This window comes from Natrix helvetica (genome assembly GCF_964273705.1).
Source record: "Natrix helvetica genome assembly, chromosome: 3".
Classification (NCBI taxonomy): Eukaryota; Metazoa; Chordata; class Lepidosauria; order Squamata; family Natricidae; genus Natrix; species Natrix helvetica.
In genome coordinates this window covers 79,269,695-79,294,467 of record NC_138549.1, presented here as the reverse complement: position 1 = coordinate 79,294,467, position 24,773 = coordinate 79,269,695, and the positions used below count along the sequence as shown (strand labels likewise).

Sequence of the window (24,773 nt, the reverse complement as noted above, 5' to 3'; positions counted from 1 at the left end):
TTTCAGCCTATTTAGGCCAAGGACTATGATGATGAGATTCAGTGGCTCTCTGCTCAGATCTCTGTTTCCATCTTCTACTTGGACTTTGTACATCACACTTAGCTTCTTCTGTCTGGAACACTTTTGTCCCCAGTTTGACCTTCAACAACTTTTGCCCCCTGGATTTTGGTTCTCCCACCATTTTGATCCTCTGATGTGTGACATTAGCCACTGCTACTTCCAATTTCTTGCTGAGGGCTGCTCTGATTGGATAAATGGAGCTGTGGTGGTACAGTAGTTAGAATGCAGTACTGCAGGCTAATTCTGAGCACAGTCTGAGGTTCGATCCTGACCAGCTCAAGGCTGTCTCAGCCTTCCATACTTCGAAGAATGGTAAAATGAAGATGCAGATTGTTGGGAGCAATAGGTTGACATTGTAAACCTCTCAGAGAGTGCTCTAAAGCACTATGGAGTATATGCATGTTTTGGTGTATTCGGGTTTTTTCCCATGTAAGATTTAGAGTATCTTGGCGACGTTTTGACGAGATCCCACTCATTATCTTTAGGCTGGTGTCTTCGGTCTCGTGCCTGTGTGAGCAAAGCGGGATTGGAGCTGCCGTCCCTCTATATATACTGGTGGGAGTGTGTGGAGTGTTGGCTCTGTTGCTGCAAGCAGATTGGTTGGTTGTGCTGTGACATTTTGATTAGTTGATGCTGTTGATGTTTGCAGATTAGTCAGCTGTTTCGTAACATTGACTAATCTGCAAACATCAACAGCATCAACTAATCAAGATGTCACAACACAACCAACCAATCTGCTTGCAGCAACAGAGCCAGCACTCCATACATATCCACCAATATATATAGATGGATGGCAGCTCCCATCATGCTTTGCTCGCACAGGAAGACACTAACCTGAAGATGATGAGTGGGATCTCGTCGAAAAACTATTTGTTGCCTTGAATTACTTTACTTCTACTTGCATATGCTTGGGCTGTAGCAACAGTCATGTGAAAAACTAAGTACACTCATTGAAATGTTTGACAGATACTTATCTTCATTTCAACAATAGTGAGAGCTAAAAGGGAAAAAATATAGCAAATATATTCACCATTTATATTTTGTAGTGCATTGTCTAATTTAAATATAAATGCATATTTTTCATGAAGAAAAAATAGGTACACTCCTATATTCATCATTATTACAAATACTTATAATCAGAATCAGGTTCACCTTATCAAGTGCAAATGAAGACAACGTTATTAGTTTGGATCTTGAAGGAGAACCTGGTTTACTTAAACCACAGACACTCAGTTTGATTTGTTGTTTGCTGTTGGAGTGTTTGTTGTCACAATGCCTAAAATGAAAGAGACTCTCTGAGACCTTCAGAAGTAAAATTATGAATGCCTAAGAGTCTAGTAAGAGATTTAAAAAGATTACCAAACACTTGGACTTCCATTATTCCACTGCCCCCCAAAAATAATCTACAACTGAAGATTTCAAATAATTACCAATATGCCTTGGCCAATGGTCCCAGCACATTCAGCTCAAGCAAAGAATGCAAAGTGCTGAAAGTAGTCTTGAAGAAACTTAGCATTTTATTTTGTCACTTACATATAGCTCTCACCATTATTGATGTCACAGTACAAAAGTCTACCATTAGAAAGAACATTAGGAAAATAATAAGTTGGCTAATGTACACCTAGGCCAGTGATAGCTAACCTTTTTGTCATCACGTGCTGAAAGTGTGCCCCCATACGTGTAAGAGCACACACCCATGCGTGCCGACACCCATAATGTAATGCACGCAAGAAAACCCCCCATGTGCATGCATGTACAACCTACCCCCAAGATGTGCATGCAACCCACACACACACACCCATTATTGCCTTCCAGGTTGGTGCAGGAGGCCTTCCAGGCCCAAAGCGTGGCGAGGGGCCCCATGTGCTTTGGCTTTAAAAAGTATCTAAATGGGACGGCATAAAGCTGGGGCAGTGGCAGTGGGCGGGCCCACTCACCCGCGATCTCCACTACTGATTCAAGTGAACTGGTCCGAACCGATAGAATACCACCTCTGGCTTGGGGGCTGCTTTGCCACATCAGGGCACTCATCCCAGAATCTACTATGATTTCTTCATGGGTGATTGAGGATAATGTCTGTCAGAAGATTGCCTGCAACCTGACAATGATCCTAAACATTCCAACAAATCTACCAAGAAAGGTCTGCAGGGGGAAAAAAAAGAAACGGAGGGTTCCTGAACGGCCAAGTCAAAGCCTAGATGTACAGAAATCCCCTTAAGGTGCTATAGGCTGATTTGAAATGGCTTGGCATGCAAAAAAAAAACTTTCGGACCTCATACATCTGCAAAATATTCCTCCTATTTGATATTATTTCTAAGAAATTGAGGTTATTTCTGCCAAAGGGATGAATATCATGTATTAGAGCCAAGGATGTATTTATCTATCATATCTGTTAATTTTTTAGTTGCATAAATAATTTGCAAAGTCCATTTTTAATAGGGTTTTTTTTCTTCAGTTAAATTACTTCTATTTTTAAATACTGCTTGAATGAAAAAATACAGGTCCTCACTTAACAACTGCCATGTTTACCAATCATACTGTCAGGCTTTAAAAACCAAGACATGTAGAATATCTTCTGAGCAGTTTCCTTTATTGTTCCTTACCTATAGGCTGAAATCTTGCCAAACTAAAGCAAACTATTTACTTCATTAAAAAAATATATTCTGAGAATTGTTAAGGGGAAACTTCCATGATCCTCTACAACTGGACTTCGTTTTTTCTTGAAAACCTTTTGCTTTCCATCCAAGAGCTGTGGTGACATAATGGTCAGAATGCAGTATTGCAGACTAATTCTGCTGACTGTCTGCAGTTTGATCCTGATCATCTCAAGGTTGACTCAGCCTTTCATCCTTCTGAGATCGATAAAATGAGAACCCAGATTGTCGGAGACAAAATGCTGAAATAAGTATATAAATCTTATTTACCTTTTCTCCTGCCTCATTTTTCTCCTTTCTTCCTCCAGGCAGTAGGTCAGCATCTGCTAGGACTGCTGCTGTTGCTCCATCTTCCTCTTCCTCTGTCCTATTCTTCCTGCTTTCTCATTCTCTTCTTTCTGGCAAGATACAAAGCCTCCTCTGTCATGTTCTTCTTCCCAATGAATGACTCAGGGGTGAAATGCTACTGGTTCGGACCGGTTTGCCTGAACCTGAGGTAAAAATGCTACCGGTTCATCTGAACTAGTAGTAAAAAAAATGCTACCAGTTCGGGCGAACCGGTATTTCTGACAATCAGCTGTGATGTGTGATTTATATTAGCTAGAATCATCGGATTTTCTGTTTTCTAGCTAATTTAAATTGCACGTCATAGCTGATCATTGGAAATCGAAGGTCCTGGCGCATGTGCGGAGGTGGTGTGTGCGAGCTCACATTTGCAAACCGGTAGCGAAGGTAGGCTGATTTCACACCCCTTTCTGAGGCAGCCAAAGCCCTTTTAAAAGTCCAGCTCCTCATTTCCCAGAGGGCAAGGGCTTAACAGAGCCTAAGTGAAGGAAGGGAATGAAAGCTTTGGTTGCAATTTGTCCAGCTTCTCACACACCGAAGAAGTCAGAGGCAACAAACTCAAATGAAAAACTTTTCCATTTCCACGATACTGTTTCCTCCAGCATTTCATAATTGAAAACAGGAATATTCTTGTACACTTTTAGCACTCCGATCCTCACCCAGAGAACACACACATGTTCTGACACATTGCTGAACTCTTTGCATGCTTATCCTTTTCTTGTACTGCTTCCCAAGGACTGTTTCAATAGCTGGTATATCAGCAAGCTGATCATAATAGCTTCCTTTTAAGAAAAAAAAATGAACATAAGGTTATTTAATCCAATTTTTATTCTGGTAGCTGATCTGGTAATATTCATTACAAAGGGATTGCAACTCTAAAAGAGACATTTACCAATATTTACTACATTGAATTGCTTTAGACATTTAGCTGCCAATGCTCTAGATACATTGACCGATAGGGAATTCTTTGGATCACTCTAACAGACACGATTTTACAACTAGTAGCAGAGTTTTTAAAAGGGGCCTTGAATCAGGTTGCAGGTTATGATAAGAAAATAGTGGACCATTTGGTAATACTTTTCATTGTTTTTCCAACTGGGGCTATTTTCCAAAACCCTGTTTTCAACATGTTGATCATCCTTGCCGTATACTGTTGCTGCTGGGTTCATCTGTGGATATGGAAGTTAATCCAGCAGCAGCTTGAGCTGTTTTCTTATTTTTAACATGAACACTTCAGTTAAAAAATCATGAAGCCTGTTATAAAGTTACATATGCAACATAACAATTCACAAGCTAAGAGTTGGAGTCTTCACTTATAGATAAATAGAAATATATGTGTGGCTAGTATCTGTAGTAGTAGGATCTGTCCAGTGGTAGGTTTCAAAAGTTTTCACTACCGGTTCAGTGGGTGTGGCTAGGAGGGGGGCATGTGACTGAGTGGGCATGGCCAACTTGACGTCACTCACACCCATGCACACTCAGTCACATGACCCCACCACCACCAAGCCATGCCCACAGGAAAAGGTAGGAAAAATTTTGAAATATCTACCTATCTACCCCCACCCTACCTTCGTCAGTCGCCCCCGTTTTCCCTTCTTTAGTGGCCTTGCCCCACCCCATCCCCTGTCCCACCTGCCTCCCCCAAATTGTGCCCCAATGCGGGATGTGCATCTTATCAGAGTCTCACAGCTCCATCGCATCTCTCAGCCGTTATGTGCAGGGAAGAACCTTGCACAGTAAAGAAAAACTTCTTATGAGTGTGATAAGTTGTTAATTGCCTCGCACTCATGAGAATTTTTTCTTTATTGTGCAAGGTGGAGCGAGCTAGCAAAGAGATAGAGGAACTGTGGGATATTGACCCAGCTGACCAGGATGCATCATGCGGTCATGAAGTGGGGGTGAAGCTGGGGAAGCCCCTAGGATGCACCCCGCCACAGCACACCATCAGGTTTGTGTCCATTGTGATCTTCCCCTGTGGAATAGCAGCCCCAAGCCACGGGAGCCTCCCACATGTTGTACCCCCTTCCAGACTTCGTTCGTGCCTCCACACTGTTTTCAGGTGCCCAGCTTGCCAGGCTGCCACTACCCTTGTCCCCATCCCCGCTGCAGCTTCAACACTGACTGCTTCAGGAGACGCTAGCCTGGTGTGTCTGGGGGTCCAACCCAGCAAGTTTCGCAGCCACGTGGCTATGAAGCTTGCTGGGCCAAGCGGTCCCCTCCCCACCGGGCTAGCAAGTTGTTGCCATTGCTGCGGTGGGGACAGGGGCAACCGGCAAGCTGGGCACCCAAAAAAGGCAGAGGCACGGGAGAAGGCTGGGAGGGGGTGCAACATGCAGGGAGCTCCCTGCAGTTCCTCGGCTCGTCCAGGCTGTAGCTGAGCCTGCTGCCCTGAGCCAGTGGACCGAGGCACCAAAGGGCATGGCTGGGAATGTGCTAACCTTGCCCTTCCCGAGCACCGGACTGTGCCGTTGTTTGCCCCCGGCTGGCTCCCAAGCTAGGAGGCAGCAGCCGGTTCCCCCTGCCCTCCAGATCACCAACATGAGTATGGCTCTCCAGGAGCTGCAACGGTGGCTGCTTCATTCCAGCAGGGCAAGGTTCATAGCCACGTGGCTGCGAAGCTTGCCGGGCTGCCCCTGTCCTTGCCGCGGCTGCAATGGCAGCGGCTTCAGGAGATGCTGGCCAGTGGGGAGGGAAAGTGGGCTAGCATCAATGCTTACCTGTGTGTAGGCAAGAGGTGGCAGTTCTGTGGATGCATGTGGTGAAGGTGAGGCAGAGTGAACGTCCGAGCCAGTTTGGTGGTGTGGCCAGCCTGCCGTCCCTAGCAGTTCGGCAACTCAGGCCCAATTTCCACTACCGGTTAGCCCAAACTGGTCTGAACCAGTAGAACCCACCTCTGGATCTATCTATCTATGCTCAAAGCACTTCTTGGCAGAAATAGACTTGGGCATGCCTGCATTATCCAGTTGTATTGTAAGTTGTTGTGGCTCTTCTGGAGGACATGTCCTCAGCTGAGCAGAATGGAACTAGAGCAGAGTTCTCCAAACTTTCTGGCTTGGCAGACGGGCAGCAACCGTGGCGGCATCAGGATGGAGAGGAGATGGTTTCACGTGCATATCTGCACCGTTTTTACAAATGCAACTGCGGTCCCTCCATGACCATATTCTGAACAGGCTGAGGCCCAGCAGAGGCTTGGGAACTCCGGAATTAGAGGGGCTGCAGTCAGAGATATCCAGTAATAGCAGACGTACTAGAGAACTCACAGTCCTGAAATCAGTGATCCAGTCTGACAGCATCAACAAGTTGTCAGGCCTTCTCTTTCACAGCCCAGGACAGTTTCTCAGTCTCAGAAATTCAATTCCTCAGTCCTAGGCAAAGATGCTTAAACAAGATTAAGGGGCAGAAAGCTGAACTTCCTAATTGTAAGAGGCTAGTTAAAAGACATAGGAATGCTAATGGGATTAGCAAATGCACTAGACTATGGAACTCCTGTTGTGTGCCTGACTTGTTGGACCAAGAGTGCAGGTTATCCTCATAGTACTATGAAATAACTTTTTCCAAAGTTCCTTATTCTCTGTTAACTAGGAAACAGCTTAAACTCAGTTAATCTCTGGCTGCAATAGATTTAGAGCCTGCTAATTCCCATTCTAGCAGCCAGCCAAGCCAACACAGAAAAGAGGTCTTAAGGTTTTCTATATCTCTTTGCTGCCATCTAATGATGATTTGGTCAGCACATCTCCTTTTGCCACCTGTTTCTGCCAACCACTCTGTCCCCAGGCATTGTGCCACCAGAAGCAGATCCTATGAGATTCCTTTGTGAGTATCCACAACCCCAAAATAGACTAGATTCAGCTTTGTTTGTTAAAAGACTGAAGGCCTGGCCAGGAGGCAGCCATTACCTTTATTTGACTGCATAAATATCACTAGTCCTGAAAACATATTAACAACAGCTACTACAGGGATTCCTAACCTTTTTTTGCAATTGACTTCCTTGAAAGCTACTAACCCTTTCTCAGAAAAAAATATATTTAAATGCATAAAATAATATATAGAGAGATTGTACTACAAAATAAAGCAATTATGATCAAATGCTAGGCATTAAAATATCATTATTTTAATATCATTATTTAATATCATCATTAAAATAGGTAACAATTATGTCATTTACAACCATCCAATCTTGTTTAATGTTTACAAGCATTCAAAGCCCTGTTTTAATTTTCTCCCATACAAATTCACAGACCTTCTGAAATTATCCATAGACGTTCAGAATGCCTATATTCATTCTGTCTGCAACTCTAGACATCATGGCCATAACATCTAGTTTGATTTTACATCTTTATTTTTCCATGCACACTCAGGCTTTTAATGCCATCTACCTTATAAACAAGGGACACGGTGGCTCAATGACTAAGATGCTAAGCTTGTTGATCAGAAAAGTTGGCAGTTTGGCGATTCGAATCCCTAGCGCTGCATAACAAAGTGAGCTCCTGTTACTGGTGCCAGCTTCTGGCAACCTAGCAGTCTAAAAGCATGTAAAAAATGCAAGTAGAAAAATAGGAACCACCTTTGGTGGGAAGGTAACAGAGTTCCGTCCTCCTTCGGCCTTTAGTCATGCCGGCCACATAACCACGGAAACATCTTCGGACAGCACTGGCTCTTCAGCTTTGAAACTGAGATGAGCACGCCCCCTAGAGTCAGGAATGACTAACACATATGTGTACGGGGAACCGTTACCTTTACCTTACCTTATAAACAGTGCATAATTTTTAGTGACTTTTAGCTAGATAAGTGTTTCTTAACATCAGCCACTTTAAGATGCATGGGCTTTAGCGTCTGATTGAAGAATTCTGGGAGTCAAAGCCCATGCATCTTAACTGTGGCTGATGTAGAAAAATATTGGATTAGACCTTTGAGAATCTTAATTTCTATTCAATAAAATGTCTGCACGCACAGTTTCCATGCAACTGAAAAGCCCAGTTGTGTAAGATTCCTGAATCGAAGTCTTTGCGTGTAGACTCCCCTTTTTCACTCAAACCTTAGTTTCTTGAAGCCTCCTTAGTTTTGGAGTGACAGTCTTGTAAACAGATCCACAACTTCCCATTTTCTATTTCCCTGTGGAGAAACACTTTATGGGAGGAAAAAAACAATTGACTGCATTGGTAAGCCAATAACATTTGCTATAATGGGATGCAAACAATTCTCTGTTAGGAAGGTGGACGACAATCTCTTGGAACCATTTAATAAATGTTATGCTTTTCTTTTCTCTGCTACCTCAAGAAACCAGACCTGGAACAGCTGCAAGGAAAAGCCAGCTGTTGCCTAGCAACGCTGTCTTAATTTTCTTTCACTGGAAGAGGCCTAAGGGCAGCGGCAGCAGCAATTAGTGTGGCCAGATGCCAAGGAAGACAGGGCTTCCTCTGCCTCCGGTAATTGTCACAGGGAATTTCAGCAGGTGGAATTTGTTAGGCAGGAACAGAAGAAGAAAAAAAGCTACACCTGCTAGAAATCCCAGTGTGGAACCTAAAAGTTAAAGGTAAATTGAGCCCAATATTATCTGCCCCTCATCAGCCTAGCAACTGTTTAGATTCTGGGGTTTATAACCCATGGATTTCGGAGAGCCACCTACAATAACAAAACTGATTATTTCTTTACTTCTGGATGGCAGACCCATCTGCTAGAAATTTTCATGCTTATGGTCTTCAGCATTGGGGGAGCAGAACACGTTTCAATGTATGTATGACAGAATAGGTACTTTTGAATAGGTACACCTTTGAAAAAAAAAGAGGGACTTGAATAACACCAGGGGATCAAGTCAAATTCTCTTCATTTTGATCAGTGACCATATTATATACACAATAAAAATAGTGCAGCTGTAAATTTAAAAACATAAAATAAAAGAATCTCAGATTCTCCATAGTTTTCCATAGGGAAGCTTTCTTGAGCCCGTTGAATACAATTTGTTTCTAATCCTATAGGCTACCACACAAAACTTCTCCACTTTTTTTTTTCTTTCTTTCTTTCTTTCTTTCTTTCTTTCTTTCTTTCTTTCTTTCTTTCTTTCTTTCTTTCTTTCCTTTCTTTCTTTCTTTCTATCTGTCTGTCTATCTATCATCTATCTATCTATCTATCTATCATCTATCTATCTAAATTGAACATGCTGGTAAAAAACAACAGGGGGACAATGTAAGGGTATGTCCTTATGGAAGACATATTCTATTGCAGTGATGGCGAACCTAGCCATTTGTCAGGGCACGCGAGTACACCCTTTTTTAAAGCCATTTTTCGCCTTCCCCAGGCTCCATAGACTTTATAGGAGCTCGGGAAGAGTGAAAAGAGCCTCCCCCCCCCCGGAGGCCCTCCGGAGGCTTCATGAGCTTCCCTGAAGCCTCCGGAGCACAAAAAACCGGCCCAACGGGCAAACCGGAAGTTCGGGAATGGACTTCCAATTTGCTTGGCGGGTCATTTTGACTGCTCCGGAGGCTTCAGAGAAGCATCCTGAAGATCCCTGAAGCCTTCGGAGTGCTCAAAATGACCCTCCGAGCAAGTCACTTCTGGTTTGCTCGGAGGGTCATTTCGACTGCTCCGGAGGCTTCAGGGAAGTGTCCTGAAGGTCCCTCAAGCCTTCGGAGCGCTCAAAAAGGACCCTCTGAGCAAACCGGAAGTCACTTCTGGTTTGCTTGGAGGTTCGTTTTGACTGCTCCAGAGGCTTCAGGAAAGCGTCCTGAAGGTCCCTCAAGCCTTTGGAGCGTTCAAAACAACCCTCCGAGCAAACCAGAAGTCACTTCTGGTTTGCTCGGAGGTTCGTTTTGACTGCTCCAGAGGATTCAGGAAAGCGTCCTGAAGGTCCCTCAAGCCTTTGGAGCGTTCAAAACAACCCTCCGAGCAAACCAGAAGTCACTTCCGGTTGCTTGGAGGGTCATTTTGACTGCTCCAGAGGCTTCAGGAAAGCGTCCTGAAGGTCCCTCAAGCCTTCGGAGTGCTCAAAAAGGACCCTCTAAGCAAACCGGAAGTCACTTCTGGTTTGCTTGCAGGTTTGTTTTGACTGCTCCAGAGGCTTCAGGAAAGCGTCCTGAAGGTCCCTCAAGCCTTCGGAGTGCTCAAAATGACCCTCCGAGCAAGTCACTTCTGGTTTGCTCGGAGGTTCGTTTGGACTGCTCCGGAGGCTTCAGGGAAGCATCCTGAAGGTCCCTCAAGCCTTCGGAGCGCTCAAAAAGGACCCTCTGAGCAAACCGGAAGTCACTTCTGGTTTGCTCGGAGGTTCGTTTTGACTGCTCCAGAGGCTTCAGGAAAGCGTCCTGAAGGTCCCTCAAGCCTTCGGAGCGCTCAAAAAGGACCCTCTGAGCAAACTGGAAGTCACTTCTGGTTTGCTCGGAGGTTCGTTTTGACTGCTCCAGAGGCTTCAGGAAAGCGTCCTGAAGGTCCCTCAAGCCTTCGGAGCGCTCAAAAAGGACCCTCTGAGCAAACCGGAAGTCACTTCTGGTTTGCTCGGAGGTTCGTTTTGACTGCTCCAGAGGTTTGCTTGGAGGTTCGTTTTGACTGCTACGGAGGCTTCAGGAAAGCGTCCTGAAGGTCCCTCAAGCTTTCGGAGCACACAAAAAGGACCCTCTGAGCAAACCGGAAGTCACTTCTGGTTTGCTCGGAGGGTCGTTTCGACTGCTCCGGAGGCTTCAGGGAAGCATCCTGAAGGTCCCTCAAGCCTTCGGAGCGCTCAAAAAGGACCCTCTGAGCAAACCGGAAGTCACTTCTGGTTTGCTTGGAGGTTCGTTTTGACTGCTCAAGAGGCTTCAGGAAAGCGTCCTGAAGGTCCCTCAAGCCTTTGGAGCGTTCAAAACAACCCTCCGAGCAAACCAGAAGTCACTTCCGGTTGCTTGGAGGGTCATTTTGACTGCTCCAGAGGCTTCAGGAAAGCGTCCTGAAGGTCCCTCAAGCCTTCGGAGTGCTCAAAAAGGACCCTCTAAGCAAACCGGAAGTCACTTCTGGTTTGCTTGGAGGTTTGTTTTGACTGCTCCAGAGGCTTCAGGAAAGCGTCCTGAATGTCCCTCAAGCCTTCGGAGTGCTCAAAATGACCCTCCGAGCAAGTCACTTCTGGTTTGCTCGGAGGTTCGTTTCGACTGCTCCGGAGGCTTCAGGAAAGCGTCCTGAAGGTCCCTCAAGCCTTCGGAGCGCTCAAAAAGGACCCTCTGAGCAAACTGGAAGTCACTTCTGGTTTGCTCGGAGGTTCGTTTTGACTGCTCCAGAGGCTTCAGGAAAGCGTCCTGAAGGTCCCTCAAGCCTTCGGAGCGCTCAAAAAGGACCCTCTGAGCAAACCGGAAGTCACTTCTGGTTTGCTCGGAGGTTCGTTTTGACTGCTCCAGAGGTTTGCTTGGAGGTTCGTTTTGACTGCTACGGAGGCTTCAGGAAAGCGTCCTGAAGGTCCCTCAAGCTTTCGGAGCACACAAAAAGGACCCTCTGAGCAAACCGGAAGTCACTTCTGGTTTGCTCGGAGGGTCGTTTTGACTGCTCCAGAGGCTTCAGGAAAGCGTCCTGAAGGTCCCTCAAGCCTTCAGAGCGCTCAAAAAGGACCCTCTGAGCAAACCGGAAGTCACTTCTGGTTTGCTCGGAGGTTCATTTTGACTGCTCCAGAGGCTTCAGGAAAGCGTCCTGAAGGTCCCTCAAGCCTTCGGAGCGCTCAAAAAGGACCCTCTGAGCAAACCGGAAGTCACTTCTGGTTTGCTTGGAGGTTCGTTTTGACTGCTCCGGAGGCTTCAGGAAAGCGTCCTGAAGGTCCCTCAAGCCTTTGGAGCGTTCAAAACAACCCTCCGAGCAAACCAGAAGTCACTTCTGGTTTGCTCGGAGGTTCGTTTTGACTGCTCCAGAGGATTCAGGAAAGCCTCCTGAAGGTCCCTCAAGCCTTTGGAGCGTTCAAAACAACCCTCCGAGCAAACCAGAAGTCACTTCCGGTGGCTCGGAGGGTCATTTTGACTGCTCCAGAGGCTTCAGGAAAGCGTCCTGAAGGTCCCTCAAGCCTTCGGAGTGCTCAAAAAGGACCCTCTGAGCAAACCGGAAGTCACTTCTGGTTTGCTCGGAGGTTTGTTTTGACTGCTCCAGAGGCTTCAGGAAAGCGTCCTGAAGGTCCCTCAAGCCTTCGGAGTGCTCAAAATGACCCTCCGAGCAAGTCACTTCTGGTTTGCTCGGAGGGTCGTTTCGACTGCTCCGAGGCTTCAGGGAAGCATCCTGAAGGTCCCTCAAGCCTTCGGAGCACTCAAAAAGGACCCTCTGAGCAAACCGGAAGTCACTTCTGGTTTGCTTGGAGGTTCGTTTTGACTGCTCCGGAGGCTTCAGGAAAGCGTCCTGAAGGTCCCTCAAGCCTTTGGAGCGTTCAAAACAACCCTCCGAGCAAACCAGAAGTCACTTCTGGTTTGCTCGGAGGTTCGTTTTGACTGCTCCAGAGGATTCAGGAAAGCGTCCTGAAGGTCCCTCCAGCCTTTGGAGCGTTCAAAACAACCCTCCGAGCAAACCAGAAGTCACTTCCGGTTGCTCGGAGGGTCATTTTGACTGCTCCAGAGGCTTCAGGAAAGCGTCCTGAAGGTCCCTCAAGCCTTCGGAGTGCTCAAAAAGAACCCTCTGAGCAAACCGGAAGTCACTTCTGGTTTGCTCGGAGGTTTGTTTTGACTGCTCCAGAGGCTTCAGGAAAGCGTCCTGAAGGTCCCTCAAGCCTTCGAAGTGCTCAAAATGACCCTCCGAGCAAGTCACTTCTGGTTTGCTCGGAGGGTCGTTTCGACTGCTCCGGATGCTTCAGGAAAGCGTCCTGAAGGTCCCTCAAGCCTTCGGAGCGCTCAAAAAGGACCCTCTGAGCAAACCGGAAGTCACTTCTGGTTTGCTCGGAGGTTCATTTTGACTGCTCCAGAGGCTTCAGGAAAGCGTCCTGAAGGTCCCTCAAGCCTTCGGAGCGCTCAAAAAGGACCCTCTGAGCAAACTGGAAGTCACTTCTGGTTTGCTCGGAGGTTCGTTTTGACTGCTCCAGAGGATTCAGGAAAGCCTCCTGAAGGTCCCTCAAGCCTTTGGAGCGTTCAAAACAACCCTCCGAGCAAACCAGAAGTCACTTCCGGTGGCTCGGAGGGTCATTTTGACTGCTCCAGAGGCTTCAGGAAAGCGTCCTGAAGGTCCCTCAAGCCTTCGGAGTGCTCAAAAAGGACCCTCTGAGCAAACCGGAAGTCACTTCTGGTTTGCTCGGAGGTTTGTTTTGACTGCTCCAGAGGCTTCAGGAAAGCGTCCTGAAGGTCCCTCAAGCCTTCGGAGTGCTCAAAATGACCCTCCGAGCAAGTCACTTCTGGTTTGCTCGGAGGGTCGTTTCGACTGCTCCGAGGCTTCAGGGAAGCATCCTGAAGGTCCCTCAAGCCTTCGGAGCACTCAAAAAGGACCCTCTGAGCAAACCGGAAGTCACTTCTGGTTTGCTTGGAGGTTCGTTTTGACTGCTCCGGAGGCTTCAGGAAAGCGTCCTGAAGGTCCCTCAAGCCTTTGGAGCGTTCAAAACAACCCTCCGAGCAAACCAGAAGTCACTTCTGGTTTGCTCGGAGGTTCGTTTTGACTGCTCCAGAGGATTCAGGAAAGCGTCCTGAAGGTCCCTCCAGCCTTTGGAGCGTTCAAAACAACCCTCCGAGCAAACCAGAAGTCACTTCCGGTTGCTCGGAGGGTCATTTTGACTGCTCCAGAGGCTTCAGGAAAGCGTCCTGAAGGTCCCTCAAGCCTTCGGAGTGCTCAAAAAGAACCCTCTGAGCAAACCGGAAGTCACTTCTGGTTTGCTCGGAGGTTTGTTTTGACTGCTCCAGAGGCTTCAGGAAAGCGTCCTGAAGGTCCCTCAAGCCTTCGAAGTGCTCAAAATGACCCTCCGAGCAAGTCACTTCTGGTTTGCTCGGAGGGTCGTTTCGACTGCTCCGGATGCTTCAGGAAAGCGTCCTGAAGGTCCCTCAAGCCTTCGGAGCGCTCAAAAAGGACCCTCTGAGCAAACCGGAAGTCACTTCTGGTTTGCTCGGAGGTTCATTTTGACTGCTCCAGAGGCTTCAGGAAAGCGTCCTGAAGGTCCCTCAAGCCTTCGGAGCGCTCAAAAAGGACCCTCTGAGCAAACTGGAAGTCACTTCTGGTTTGCTCGGAGGTTCGTTTTGACTGCTCCAGAGGCTTCAGGAAAGCGTCCTGAAGGTCCCTCAAGCCTTCGGAGCGCTCAAAAAGGACCCTCTGAGCAAACCGGAAGTCACTTCTGGTTTGCTCGGAGGTTCGTTTTGACTGCTCCAGAGGTTTGCTTGGAGGTTCGTTTTGACTGCTCCGGAGGCTTCAGGAAAGCGTCCTGAAGGTCCCTCAAGCTTTCGGAGCACTCAAAAAGGACCCTCTGAGCAAACCGGAAGTCACTTCTGGTTTGCTCGGAGGGTCGTTTCGACTGCTCCGGAGGCTTCAGGGAAGCATCCTGAAGGTCCCTCAAGCCTTCGGAGCGCTCAAAAAGGACCCTCTGAGCAAACCGGAAGTCACTTCTGGTTTGTTTGGAGGTTCGTTTTGACTGCTCAAGAGGCTTCAGGAAAGCATCCTGAAGGTCCCTCAAGCCTTTGGAGCACTCAAAAAGGACCCTCTGATCAAACTGGAAGTCACTTCTGGTTTGCTCGGAGGTTCGTTTTGACTGCTCCAGAGGCTTCAGGAAAGCGTCCTGAAGGTCCCTCAAGCCTTCGGAGCCTTCGGAGCGCTCAAAAAGGACCCTCTGAGCAAACCGGAAGTCACTTCTGGTTTCCTCGGAGGTTCGTTTTGACTGCTCCAGAGGCTTCAGGAAAGTGTCCTGAAGGTCCCTCAAGCCTTCGGAGCGCTCAAAAACGACCCTCCGAGTAAACCAGATGTCACTTCCAGTTGCTCGGAGGGTCGTTTCGACTGCTCCGGAGGCTTCAGGGAAGCATCCTGAAGGTCCCTCAAGCCTTCGGAGCGCTCAAAAAGGACCCTCTGAGCAAACCGGAAGTCACTTCTGGTTTGTTTGGAGGTTCGTTTTGACTGCTCAAGAGGCTTCAGGAAAGTGTCCTGAAGGTCCCTCAAGCCTTTGGAGCACTCAAAAAGGACCCTCTGAGCAAACTGGAAGTCACTTCTGGTTTGCTCGGAGGTTCGTTTTGACTGCTCCAGAGGCTTCAGGAAAGCGTCCTGAAGGTCCCTCAAGCCTTCGGAGCCTTCGGAGCGCTCAAAAAGGACCCTCTGAGCAAACCGGAAGTCACTTCTGGTTTCCTCGGAGGTTCGTTTTGACTGCTCCAGAGGCTTCAGGAAAGTGTCCTGAAGGTCCCTCAAGCCTTCGGAGCGCTCAAAAACGACCCTCCGAGTAAACCAGATGTCACTTCCAGTTGCTCGGAGGGTCGTTTCGACTGCTCCGGAGGCTTCAGGGAAGCATCCTGAAGGTCCCTCAAGCCTTCGGAGCGCTCAAAAAGGACCCTCTGAGCAAACCGGAAGTCACTTCTGGTTTGTTTGGAGGTTCGTTTTGACTGCTCAAGAGGCTTCAGGAAAGTGTCCTGAAGGTCCCTCAAGCCTTTGGAGCACTCAAAAAGGACCCTCTGAGCAAACTGGAAGTCACTTCTGGTTTGCTCGGAGGTTCGTTTTGACTGCTCCAGAGGCTTCAGGAAAGCGTCCTGAAGGTCCCTCAAGCCTTCGGAGCCTTCGGAGCGCTCAAAAAGGACCCTCTGAGCAAACCGGAAGTCACTTCTGGTTTCCTCGGAGGTTCGTTTTGACTGCTCCAGAGGCTTCAGGAAAGTGTCCTGAAGGTCCCTCAAGCCTTCGGAGCGCTCAAAAACGACCCTCCGAGTAAACCAGATGTCACTTCCAGTTGCTCGGAGGGTCGTTTTGACTGCTCCGGAGGCTTCAGGGAAGCGTCCTGAAGGTCCCTCAAGCCTTCGGAGCCTTCAGAGCTCTCAAAAAGGACCCTCTGAGCAAACTGGAAGTCACTTCTGGTTTGCTCGGAGGTTCATTTTGACTGCTCCAGAGGCTTCAGGAAAGCGTCCTGAAGATCCCTCAAGCCTTCGGAGCGCTCAAAAACAACCCTCCGAGCAAACCAGATGTCACTTCCGGTTGCTCGGAGGGTCGTTTTGACTGCTCCGGAGGCTTCACGGAAGCATCCTGAAGGTCCCTCAAGCCTCCAGAGGGCTTCCTGGGGGGGGGGGGCAGGGGAGGCTCTTTTCGCCCTTCCCAGGCTCCTATAAATCCTCTGGAGCCTGGGGAGGGCAAAAAAAGCATGCAAAAATGGGGGGTCGCACCTGTAGTGCACGCATGCGCACTGGGGGCCTCGCACATTGCATTATGTGTGCGGCACACCCGCACACTACCCCCCTGCGTTCCCCCCACTTATGGCACGCGAGCCAAAAAAGGTTCACCATCGCTGTTCTATTGCTTCAACCTCCCCAGAGCACACAAAAAATTCTTCGCATAAGATTGCTTCCAACATTTTCTATTTAAAAACCCAATCTACTCAGAAAACTATCTGCTATGTTCAAATAAACTGATTATTATCATTATTTTTAATATAAAATGTCATATATAGATAACATAATATTTCATTGCGTACAGTTAGTCCTTGACTTACTATCTCAATGGAGCCCATTGCTAAATGAGATATTTGTTAAGTTAATTTTGCCCCATTTTACAACCTTCCCTAGCCACAGTTGTTAAGTGAATCCCTGCAGTTGTAAAGTTAGTAATAAGGTTATTAAGTGAATCTGGCTTTCCCACTGACTTTGCTTATTAGATGATGGTAAAGGGTGATCACATAACCCCAAGACATTGCGACCGTCATAAATACGAATCAGTTGTCAAGCATATACATTTTGATCACGTGACCATGGGGATGCTGCAAGGGCCATAAGTGTGAAAATATTCATAAATCACTTTTTTCAGTGCCTTTGTAACTTCGGTCACTAAATGAACTGTTGTAAGTTGAGGACTACTTGACATAGTACTGCTATGCCTTGTGGCTGTTGTTGAGTAATAATTTGCCAAGTATCATAGCACATACCCAGTAGGGAAAAATTGAGAGCTCATTGTTAAAGTATAACTACGGTTTATGTGGCATAGTCATTTACAGGAATAAAGGCCTGTTCTCAAAAACCCTGTCTCTGGATATAGCAGTGCTTATAGTACTAATCAGATCTGGCTCTGTTCTTTGCCTAGATAGGAAGCAGTGTGGAAATCCTATAAATAACATCCTGGAGAAAATGTGAAATGTAAATGTAATGAATACATTCTCTGTCCTTTCACATATTCACAGTGCCTAAACCAACTATATGTCCAATTCCTGTGCCTTTTAATGTTTTTCTTTTAAAAGCCTTTTGGAGATTATAGGCGGAATATTACAATTCTATAACTTTTCTTTATCTGTATCTCTGCGGTGATCTCAGCACTATTATGTTATTTTCCTGCTGTTCAGGAAAAGAAAGTTTCTAACAAATTGCAGTAAATGAATGTGTGGCTATTATATACCCCAGCTATTAAAGGATTCTGATTGAAGCGTGTTGAGAATGACTCATCTTTTCCAGGTACCTAAAGACTTCACAAGCAGCCTCCAAAAAAGTCTTTGGGTGACTCAGAAGTTTTTATCCCACCATTTAGGCATAGAATAAAATGACAAATGGGCAGAGATTGGGCGATGTTCATAGAATATCCAGCCAAGAATGTACAAATTACAAAGAGCATCCCTCAATATCTTGCATGACTGTTAACATTTTTTTTCACAGAAATATTGTATAATTGATACAAAGTGCAAAAAGAAGTTGTGTTCAGAGGAAAGAGTTTTCATCCATAGTTTAATGGGCTTTGGAGGGGGGGATCAGTATGGATTCAGTGAGATAGGTATTTGAGTAAGCCAGGGAAATTATTAGACAATGCAAATGTCAGATTTAATGAATCATACATACCCGTATGACTTTTACTCAGGTAAACAGGTACAGAACTTATCTGTTAAACATAAATTAATGCTGAACCCATTAGGTGTTATTTCCGAACAAAACCTGCATAGGATTGAGTTGCAGCATTGAAAATGCCAAAATTATATGTACAGTTTTGCAGGTATCCTTTGCAGATACAACCACAGTTATTGTGCATGAGAAATAATATAAGTCCTAAGGAGTCCTGCCATGTTGTTATCATGGATTTCCCTAACTCCTTTTTCTGTCTGTTTCTTCTTCAGGTGCACAGTAGATTTTAACATTATTATATCTTCTTTCTATCGCACTGCTTTTACTTACCAATCCTATCACATGATACAGTGTTATCCTCTTGCCTTCCACCTTCCATGTTTGCCTCTTGTTCTACCTGTCCACCATGATCTCCTACTCTCTCTAATCTCCTATCAGTTCCTCATCTAGAGATAAATGTTATTTCAGAATAGAGATCTCCACTTTCCATATTTGCTACCTACTGCAAAAGGCTGAACATTGTATTGGAGGCAATCTAAGACAGTGAGCAACTATTTTAGAGCTCAGCTTCAACTTAGCTTTCATTTCAAATGGCTAGTGTTCTCCAAGGAACATTCTAAGCTGTTATGATGGTCCTTTTAGACAGGAACCAAGTTAGCATTTAACCTCTATTCTGCATCTGATACTGCTATTATAAGGATTGGTTTAGTAGAGATGATATTTTGGAAGCCCATGGATCTTGGACAGCTTCCTTGCCAGCACAGGACCAGATGTTACCCTATTACAACAGCCTTTCTGAGACCACATTGTTATAATTAAATGACTGATTTAACATTTATTTTAGCTTCCTATTACATTGATGCAATCAGAATAGCTTCTAAAAATAAGACCCATTTATATATTTTGGATTTCATGATAAAAAGGAACCTCTTGAAATACTGGGCTGGTGATTTTGTTAAGAATTAATCCTCAATTTAATCCACTTAAAGGTTTCAGCCCTAGGCTACCAAGAGCAGGTGTTTTTGCATGACAGATTTGTAAATACAGCAGAATATGCAAAATATTCTTCACTTCTCCTGGGGCAGACATCTATAAAAGCCAAATTACACAAGTAGCTAAATTATTTGTTATAAAATACATGCAGATAGAAAAAAATTGCAAACAAAGAGGAAAAATAGTTTATTCTCTCCTCGACCAAACTGAATCAGGATTAGAATCATATACATAAACAATAGCCTTGATGTGGAGGGATCTTCAGTACCCCGTCTCCTGGTCTTGGACAGATGGATTCTTATTCATCAATAAATGAGAATATTTATAGCTCAGGGTTAAAATGAGGTGCTAGTAACACTGATGATATTGACAATGTCTGTAAGATAACCAAGCTCAGCACCAAGGACCCTTCATTCTTATTAATACAGTAATTATTTCCACCCAGTAAAGCACAGGCCAGTTATAAAAAAATAAAATAAAAATCATGTTAAATAAAAACATTGTAATAAAGTCAACAATTTGTAAAAACAATAAACGCTAAAATAAAAGCAAATTTATTATTTTATTGATCAGATTTATTCAGCCATCTATCTAATAGGATGACTCTAGGTTGCTCACTTACAGTCCATAAAAGACAAAGTTAAAAACAAAAGCACCTTCTGCCCGGGTGCCAGACCAATCATCCGTGCAGCTTAATCCCCATCTTACTTAGCCCAATGCTTCGGAAAAGAGCCAGGTCTTGATTCTAATGCACAGATTGGTTGACATTGAGGAGACTAATATTTTAAATATATAATGTTAAGGTTTTGCAAACTTATGACAACACATACATTGGTGCTAATAGTTCACTGACAACCTGGGCACACTTTCAGGACTGGTGTTACATTTTGCCACCTCGCCTAACAATTATGCAGGTACCAGCTGTACTAATGGCATATTTGTGGTCATTTGGGGAGGTAACCAGACAAATTACACTATAGCCATTGCATGCGTGCCGGAGGTGGCACATAGAGCCTCTCTGTGTGCATGGGTGCAGTCACCCGCTGCTCTTCTGGTTTCCAGCGCTGGCCAGCTGGTCTTCGTGGGTGCCAGAAAATGGCCAAAACCCAGGCCATTTTTGGCCCGAATAATGGCCTGAAAATGGCCCACAAAACAGCCAGAAAACGACCCAAAAAACAGCCTGGAAAACAACCTGAAAACCAGCAAAAAAAAAAAAAAAAGGCATGCGCACACAGGCCAGCTGGTCTTTGGGTTTCCTGTGCTCCAGCATGCACACATGCAGGTGTGTTCCAGTTAGGGCACTCCGTCTCGAAAATGTTCACCATCACTGCAGTATAGTATACAGTCCAGAGATTATTAGAGAATGTACACTGGTATGAAGCTACCCTAAACCCAGATAAGGTTTTAATCTAGCAGTCTAAGTTGGGCCTATGTCTTCCTTGCTACTGCAACCACCTGTTCTTGTAGGGACCTATTCCTTTGGAGAGAATGCTACCTTATTCCGCAATATTACCATGTTATTTTGTTTCCGTTTCAGATTCCTGTTCTTATCCAAGCCCACCACTTTTGTCAGGCAACATTCCCTGATTCAGGTAGAAACGAGAGCATAATCAGGGTTCTAATGACTTGATGTAGATATTGAATTGCAGGGAGGAAAGAATAGAATATTCTGGAACGTCACAAAACAAAAAAGCTCCCTGGAGCCGAACAGAAATCTCCCATTGCTGATTTCTGGTGATGGAGCTGCCAGTAAGAATGAAATTACATAAACTCTGTGCCTCCAAATCCCAAACCTCTGTTCTATTCCAGCAATATCCCTTGACTTGGATTGTTTGGGGAAGCAACATGCTAGCATTTTCCATGCCTCACCTCAAGAAAATCTGTTTCTGGATTATATCCAAACCTAAATTCAGACAATACTAGATCTAGATAATTAGTTCCTCCCAAGCTTGTAGATGGGCAGCCATTATCTTTTCAGGTTAAAAAAATAAGATCCTAATGTATATGTTAATTATGCATTTAGCCTGACTCTAAAATTTCCAGAAGAACTAAATTTGTTTTATCACAAGTCTAGCACACACCTAGTATGGTGGAAAGTGGGTCCTGTTGATTTAATCAGGGTCTACTAGCTCAACACAGTTCCCAGAACACACTTTCCTATCACAGATTAATGCTTACAAATCTTATACTTTAGAATTAAAGTGATGTAACTGTACTATTGCCACCAAATTCGTTAAGGGACATAATGGATTTATGGACTGTGAGATTGCATATGCATGTATATTAGTAATTCAGTTGCCTAGCTCATAAACATTACCTCTCTTTCTCCTATACATATACTATATTTTGCAACTAAATGGACATGTACTTACAGCAAAAACAAACAGAACACAGCCAATTACTTGACCCTCTGTAAAAAAAAAAGATTAATTAAAATGTGCGAATATTTTCATTTTAATCTCACAGTGACTACTGGAAGAAAATAGAGTTTTCCTCTGCTGAACTGAGCCAGATACTGTCTTGGAAACAAGACTTGCTTTGTTGAAATAAAGATGTTCTTACTTTAAAAGTATTTTTTTAAAAAACAATATTCCATAGCTACACACATGCTTAGAATGACTTCCTCTGACTACCGTAACTATTGGGTTAAAAAAAAATATGGAACTCCAGTGAAAAGATTATGTCTATGTAAGTCTTAATGTTAATCAGAGACCAGTCTTCTGTTGCATGCCATTCTCTGGGTCATTATTTAGCAGGGCAGTTAACCTGGGCATATTCTTGGTAGAATACAAAACCAATAGTGGCAAGCAACATGACAAAGGAAAAATAGGAACTGAAATAATTTCTTTCTTGGGAGATCTGTTGTTTGGAGAGATAGGAGTTTGCATAAACAGTGCCTAATTTAGCAACATATTATATAATGAATAAAGAAAATCTGAGCAGACTAGCTGTTTTTGCTAGACCTTAAATTATTAAACCTATCTGGAAGTGATGCAGAAAACGGTAATTTGTTCCTTTAAATGGGCAGAATAAAATGAATGACAGTTTAGAGTCAATAACAAAAATATGTAACGGAACTGCTCATTTACACAGCAGGAAAAGCATGCAATTAATTGAGGTCTCAAGTCATTCAATTAAATTACGTCATAGTGCTTTAGGTGAGAAACAGTGCATGAGATTAGAAAAAGCATTAATTTTTATCCATTTTTATGTGTTCATATAGCAGCAAATAAAACAAGAAAATCACAATTAATTAGGATTAAAAAGAAAAAAAATGTTCTAAAATGTCTAAAAAGGATTAACAGAGATAATACAGCATATTGTACTATAGAAGCTATAGAAGAAGAAGAATTAGCTGTAGTTAAAGAAGTAAAAATTGATATGATAATAGGAAATTGAGATAAAACAAGTCAGAATGACCAAGATATTTAGTAATACATTAAAAAAGCATATTAAATGGGAATACAAACAATTTCAACATCACAAAAGGTGTATATTTTGTTATAGAAAAGTGTTATATCCCATCCAAATTATTTTTAAAATAGCATGGATATTTCATATGAAAGCTCTCTTCCATTTTTTTTTCTTCTTGCCACACACATAATGGAAGATTCAATTGGGATACAAATAATTATTTTAGCTTTCTATGTATATTTTTAGTGTTTGTAAGAGAAGCAGAGAACTTGTTTCGAGAAAACAAATTGTTTGATGTAGTAGCACACTTATTTTATTTTTAAAAAAACTCTTAAAAAACATACTAAACAATTGACTCAGTGACTTAAGTGAATCTCTCACATTCTAAGATTCTGTATTATTCTTTGGCTTTTGTGAAAAAAACAGTAAAGTTTAATAGACTTATATTCAGACTTATATTCAGACTTATATTCACCCTATTCTTATTTTAAACTGTTCGTATAGGATTTTATTAGTGATATGTGTTTGAACCTTGTGTTTTGATATGGCCAAAAGGCTAATCCATTATTATTATTATTATTATTATTATTATTATTATTATTATTATTATTATTATTATTATTATTATTATTATTATTATTATTATTATTATTATTATTATTATTAAAGTTTAATAGTCTTATATTCAGAGTTTAAATAGAATTATGGATACCACAGGTTCTCCTCACAATAAGCAAGCTTATACAGAGAATACCATAGAAGTCTATGCAAGCAAACACGAATTCATTTTTTTTCATAACTGATTTCATTGGCTTTAGATGTAACATCAATGCATAAACTGAACATCAAAAATAATATGCTCCAAAGAAAACTTTCATTTCACATCTCATCCATGGTTCACTCATTCCACTGCTAATTTAAGTGTACATTACACTTAAAAGTATACTGTAGAGGTACAGTGTTAAAAAAAAAATCAAATTAGGAATAGGTCACAATGGAGAAAATCCATATATCTGGTCACTAGGCATCAAAAATAACTTGATAATCATCAATCAACACTGTGATGCACATGCATGAGTGAACTATTCTGTAGTTCAAGAAAATTTTCCAGATAAGTAACAATATGTAGTCAGATGAAACGAAGAAATTGAAACTTGACTACCTGTGAATCAGGTAGTGTGTCCAAGGAATGTGTGGTTAAATTCCATTTTGCATTTTAGGAATAGATGGAAAGAAGCATGGTAAGTCAGTTGGCATCCCAGCAAAGTTCAGTGGTACAAAATGCAATGTATTCTAAGAATTCAAATATAATTATTTCAATGTTGTTGCTGTTGTTGTTTTGGTACATAATTATCAGTGCTGTCAATATTGGCCCAAATAATTCTTTTTTATTTTTAGATTTAGGTTAGAATTTTTGCCTGCTCGATTTAAGTGCTAGTGAGGAATCTTAGTATGCAATTCCTGGATACACGAAGAATAATATTTTTGCCTAGAAGCAGGAAATTCCCCAAAGGGGAAAAAATCTAAACAAATAGTCAAACGAACAGCTGAAACACCCACTTACCACCCTTCTCCATTATGCTGCTAAAGAAGTAGACAAACTACCCTACTCTGTAGAAGCCACTGATTTAGAGACATCCAAATAATCAATATTCACTACATTAAATTGTACCTATTAAATTATAGAAGACAAAACATTATCATATGAATACACAAAATCTTTAAATGTACACTCAATGTTTTGGGAATCATCAATTGCTTCTGTTTGTTCAATGTGGCAGTGATGTATATTGTCCTAATGTTTCATTGACCAAGTCTAGTGGTAGATGTCTGTGCTTTGTGTTGTTCTCCATACCCATGTGCTTAGATACGAAGCTAAATTTTAAAAATCTTAACCGCATGTTGTAAATAACAAATCCTAATTTTTCCCCCCAATTATATGCAGCTCCTCCAAAGTATGATAAGATATGGCCGAATATATCTTCCCTTGGGGTTTCTAACCCAAATCAAGGTAGGAGTCTGTAAAATTCCTACTGGTCTATTATGACTTCAACTGCTTTTCATAGAATCAGCGACCTAGGAGGAGGGGGAAAATCCTCTCATGCGAATAAGAAGAAAATATACCATCCAAAACAAGCTGCTGAGGATTATTATGCTCATAAAAATGAATCATACATGAAAAAGGCTTTTTATAATGTGTACAGATCTTCCTCATGGAAGTTATAAGCACTATTATAGCTTTAATTGAATATGGGTCCCCTTAGAAGAGGGGAATTGTATAGATATCAGGGTTTGCATGAAAAATAAGTTTTGAGACTTCTTGAGTGCCAGAGATTATCTTTGTCTCCATCAGATCATTTTAATGTCTCTTGCTCTTCTGCTTTGTTTACTTAATTGAAATGAATGTTAT

The 24,773-nt window shown here is 43.4% G+C and overlaps 1 protein-coding gene across 6 annotated transcripts in view; it reads left to right on the top strand.

Moving 5' to 3' along the window:
* The window catches only part of NTNG1 (netrin G1), a 292,209-nt gene that overhangs the window by 208,651 nt on the left and 58,785 nt on the right, over positions 1-24,773 (top strand). For 2 of the 6 annotated variants that reach the window (XM_081949290.1, XM_081949293.1), the window contains exon 6: positions 24,309-24,374. The exons of the other annotated variants lie outside the window; for them this stretch is intronic. In XM_081949290.1, coding sequence (XP_081805416.1) covers positions 24,309-24,374 — 66 coding nt within the window. The remainder of the gene's footprint in view (positions 1-24,308; positions 24,375-24,773) is intronic. 6 annotated transcript variants of the gene reach the window in all.